The 4,245-nt window shown below is 53.6% G+C and overlaps 1 protein-coding gene across 3 annotated transcripts in view; it reads left to right on the top strand.

The window, feature by feature from the left end:
* Window positions 1-4,009, top strand: part of CMSS1 (cms1 ribosomal small subunit homolog (yeast)) — a 384,439-nt gene extending 380,430 nt beyond the window's left edge. For all 3 annotated transcript variants that reach the window (XM_006094686.3, XM_023758848.1, XM_023758849.1), the window contains exon 10: window positions 3,711-4,009. In XM_006094686.3, the coding sequence (XP_006094748.1) occupies window positions 3,711-3,794 (84 nt within the window). In that variant the 3' untranslated portion in view covers window positions 3,795-4,009. The remainder of the gene's footprint in view (window positions 1-3,710) is intronic.
* The last annotated feature ends 236 nt before the right edge of the window (window positions 4,010-4,245 follow it).

Below are 4,245 nucleotides of genomic sequence, written 5' to 3'. Positions count from 1 at the left end.
TAATTTGGCTTAACCATTGGGTCCCAATTTGGAGAGGGTCGGGCAAGGTTGAGAGATCCCCCCCCCCCCTCCTGTGCATGAAATTTGGTGCACTGGGCCCTCTAGTAAAAATATATTTTAAAAACTGAATGCCTGCCCTGCCAGTATGGTTCAATTGGGTGAGTAATGTCCCAAGCACCAAAAGGTCGCTGGTTCAATTCCTGATCAAGACACTACCCAGTTTGCAGGTTTGATCCTTGGTCAGGCTGCTTATGGGAGGCAACCGATCAGTGTAGCTGTTGGAGATAAAAGGATTTGTACAGTAGTAAACAGGGCTGCCGGTCACCAATCAGGAATGAATCATGGCAGTAACTAGCGTATAGGCTGGGAATTACTCCTCCAACCATGCCCAGTGAACTAATTTACCACATATAACTATATTCCCAGAATGACCAAACCTGATCACAAATGATCAGTGAATTATATCAGATATCAGTTCAAGTTAAGAAACAATTTTCTCACTTTCCTACACACACACACACACACACACACACACTCACACTCACACTGTCCCCTCAACAGTTTTGGGTTTTTTTTTTAACTGGTTTTGCTGGGCCGGCGTGGCTCAGTGATTGAGCATCGACCTATGAACCAGGAGGTCATGGTTCAATTCCCAGTCAGGGCACATGCCCAGGTTGTGGGCTTGATTCCCAGTGTGGGGTGTGTAGGAGGCAGCCGATCTACGTTTCTCTTTCATCAATGTTTCTCTCTCTCTCTCTCCCTCTTTGAAATCAATAAAAATAAAATAAACTGGTTTAACCAATTTGATGTCCAGCACATGAGGCCATATTTGATTATTTCAGATTTAATGTTAAATCTGAGTAATCTACCACTAGTTTTTTAATTACAATAATTCAGAGAAATAGTAACAAAACAAAACAAAAAAAACCCTTGTCCCTCATAGTTATACGAAATTCTTGCACTGGGGGGGCGGGGGGGAGGTCCTCAACCTGGCATGTTCCCTCTTGTGGGGAGCGGGCCTAAGCTGTCAGGCAGACATCCCTCTTGCAGTCCGGGACCCCTCGCTCCTTACCACCCGCCTGCTAGCTGCTCCTTACCATTTACCTTGCTGCTCCTTAGCACTGCCGCGAAGGTGGGAGAGGCTCCCGCCACCGCCACTGCACTCGCCAGCAGTGAGCTCTGCTTCTGGTTGAGCAGCGCTCCCCCTGTGGGAGCGCACTGACTACTAGGGGGCAGCTCCTGTGTTGAACATCTGCCCCTGGTGGTCAGTGCACATCATAGCAGCCGGTCATCCCGCCATAACGGTTGCTTAAGCTTTTATTATACAGACTAGAGGCCGGGTGCACAAAAATTTGTGCACTCGGGGGGCGGGGGGAGGGGGGTCCGCCAGCCTGGCCTGTGCCCTCTTGCATTCTGGGACCCCTCGGGAGATAACGACCTGCTGGCTTAGGCCTGCTCCCGGGTGGCAGAGGGCAGGCCCAATCCCTAAGTGCAGCCCCTGGTCAGGCTCAGAGCAGGGCCGATTGGGGAGTTGGGGCGCCGCCCCGTCATGCACAGAGCAGGGCGTATCGGGAGGTTTCGATGCCACCCTCAGTCACACTCAGGGTAGGGCCGATTGGGGGGTTGGGGCGCTGCCCCCTGTCACTCACAGAGCAGGGCCAATCAGGGGGTTGGGGCACTGCCCCCTGTCACTCACAGAGCAGGGCCCATCAGGGGGTTGGGGAGCTCCCCCCTGTCATGCACAGAGCAGGGCCGATCAGGAGGTTGAGGAGCTCCCCCCTGTCACTCACAGAGTAGGGCCGATAGGGGAGTTGGGGCACCGCCCCCTGTCACACACAGAGCAGGGCGGATCAGGGGGTTGGGGTGCTGCACCCTGTCACACTCAGGGGCAGGGCCAATGGGGAGGTTATGGCTCTACCCTGTCACACACAGCAGTCAAGGCCCGTGGAGGGGGGTTGGGGCGCCACCCTCTATCACCCACAGAGCAGGGCCGATCAGGGGGTTGGGGCGCCACCACTGTCACACTCAGGGCAGGGCCGATGGAGAGGTTATGGCTCTACCCTGTCACACACAGAGCAGGGCCCATGGGGGAGGGGGGGTTGGGGCGCCACACCCTGTCACATACAGAGCAGGGCCGATCAGGGGGTTGGTGCGCCGCACCCTGTCAAACACAGAGCCGCAGGGCGATCAGGGGATTGGGGAGCTCCCCCCTATCAGGCACAGAGCAGGGCTGATCAGGGGGTTGGGGCCCCTTCCCCTGTCAGGAACAGAGCAGGGCGGATAGAGAGGTTGTGGCCCCGCCCCCTGTCACACACAGAGCCGCAGGGCGATCAGGGGGTTGGGGAGCTCCCCCCTGTCACACACAGAGCCGCAGGGCAATCAGGGGATTGGGGAGCTCCCCCCTATCAGGCACAGAGCAGGGCTGATCAGGGGGTTTGGGCGCTGCCCCCTGTCACGCTGATCCCGGTGCCGGGAGCCTCGCTGCTCCGCTGATCCCTGTGCTGGGAGGCATATTACCCTTTTACTATATAGGATAGAGGCCTGGTGCACGGGTGGGGGCTGGCTGGTTTGCCCTGAAGGGTGTCCTGGATCAGGGTGGGGGTCCCCACTGGGGTGCCTGGCCAGTCTGGGTGAGGGGCTGAGGGCTGTTTTCCGGAAGCGGGTGACTGAAGCTCCCAACCGCTCCTTTTTTTCTTTTTTTTTTTTTTTATTCTGGGCCAGCTTTAGCTCTGAGGCCTCACTGCTGAAAACATCGATACAATGTTGCGGTCTGGCTGGCTGAAGCCCGGCTGAATGAAAGCCGGTTTCTGGGGTTTTGTTTAGCTTCTTATTTGCAACATAGTACATAGTTGCTTAGAGTTGCAGTTGAGAGGCCGGCAGCGGCAGGCGGGGAATGTTGGAGTCAGCAGTCACTGGAGCAAGGAAGCCTCCCTGCTCGCTTCAGTGCATGGCTGCCGGCCGCCATCTTGGCTGACAGTTAATTTGCATAAGGATATGCTGATTAGCCAATGGGAAGGGTAGCGGTCGTACGCTAATTACCATGTTTCTCTTTTATTAGTGTAGATACTAGAGGCCTGGTGCACGAAATTCGTGCACGGGGGCGGGGGTCCCCTCAGCCCACCCTGCACCCTCTCCAATCCGGGATCCCTCGGGGGATATCCGACTCACAATCTGAGACTGCTGGCTCCTAACTGCTCACCTGCCTGTCTTCCTGATCACCCCTAACTGCTCCCCCCACTGGCCTGGTTGCCCCCAACTGCCTCCCCGCCCCCCACCAGCCTGGTCGCCCCACGCAGCCTGCTTGTTCAGTCGTTTGGTCATCCCTCACTAACCCCCCCTGCCAGCCTGGTCGTCCCACACAGCCTGCAGTTCGGTCGTTCATCCAGTTGTTTCGGTCATGACGGCCCCTGGCTTTTTATATATTAGGACTGTGTCTAATCTGGGCACACTTTAGATATCTTTATATGAGATTTTATTTTAAGTGGCTGCAAGCAAAAGGACACTTGAACGAAACTGGTGTTTTATATAATACCTCTTCCTTTACTTGTGCAACTATTCCAGCTCTGAATAAAATATGGGTTGGGATTTCTGCCATCCCTGACTCTGGCCATATCAGCTGCATAAAAACCAGAGAGTACAGAAGGTTGAATTTATTCACCAAGACCATCTTAATCTTAACCTTTTTTTTTTTTATCTTTTCTCTCATTTAGATAAAAAAGGAAGTTTTTGAACTTCTGGAAATGGGAGTCCTCAGTCTGTGCAAGTCGGAATCCTTGAAGCTGGGCCTCTTCTAATCTGTGTCCCAGTGAAGATCCCAGGGTTCACGGTGGGATTTGCCTCTTGTTCAATGGCTCAGACACACTGCAGACACTCAGTACAAATCAACTGCTGTTTTATTGCATTAACGGCATCACCAGGTAGACCCCTGGGAATGTGTGATCAACATGAATCTGTCCTTTGCCAACCCCTTGTATAATAAAATATTGCCAGCTTGTTCTTCTCTCACCGACTGACCTCTGATGTGACTGTGCTGGGCCAGCTTAGGCAAATGCTTCCCTCTCTGAGCCTCAGTCTCATCAGCTGCAAAATGGGAATGATATTTGGCAGGATTGTTGAGGATTCCATGTGATGGTACATGTGGAACAGATTTGCAAACTACGAAGCCTGGTCCCAGTGTGAAGCATGGCCGTAGTAGTAGGAAGAGCTGCAAGTGTATGTGGCATTTTGTAAATACAAAAGACAACA

The sequence above is a fragment of the Myotis lucifugus genome, unplaced genomic scaffold, assembly GCF_000147115.1.
Source record: "Myotis lucifugus unplaced genomic scaffold, Myoluc2.0 scaffold_140, whole genome shotgun sequence".
Taxonomy (NCBI): Eukaryota; Metazoa; Chordata; class Mammalia; order Chiroptera; family Vespertilionidae; genus Myotis; species Myotis lucifugus.
Note: the sequence above shows the minus strand (reverse complement) of the source record. Positions and strands in the feature narration are given on the sequence as shown.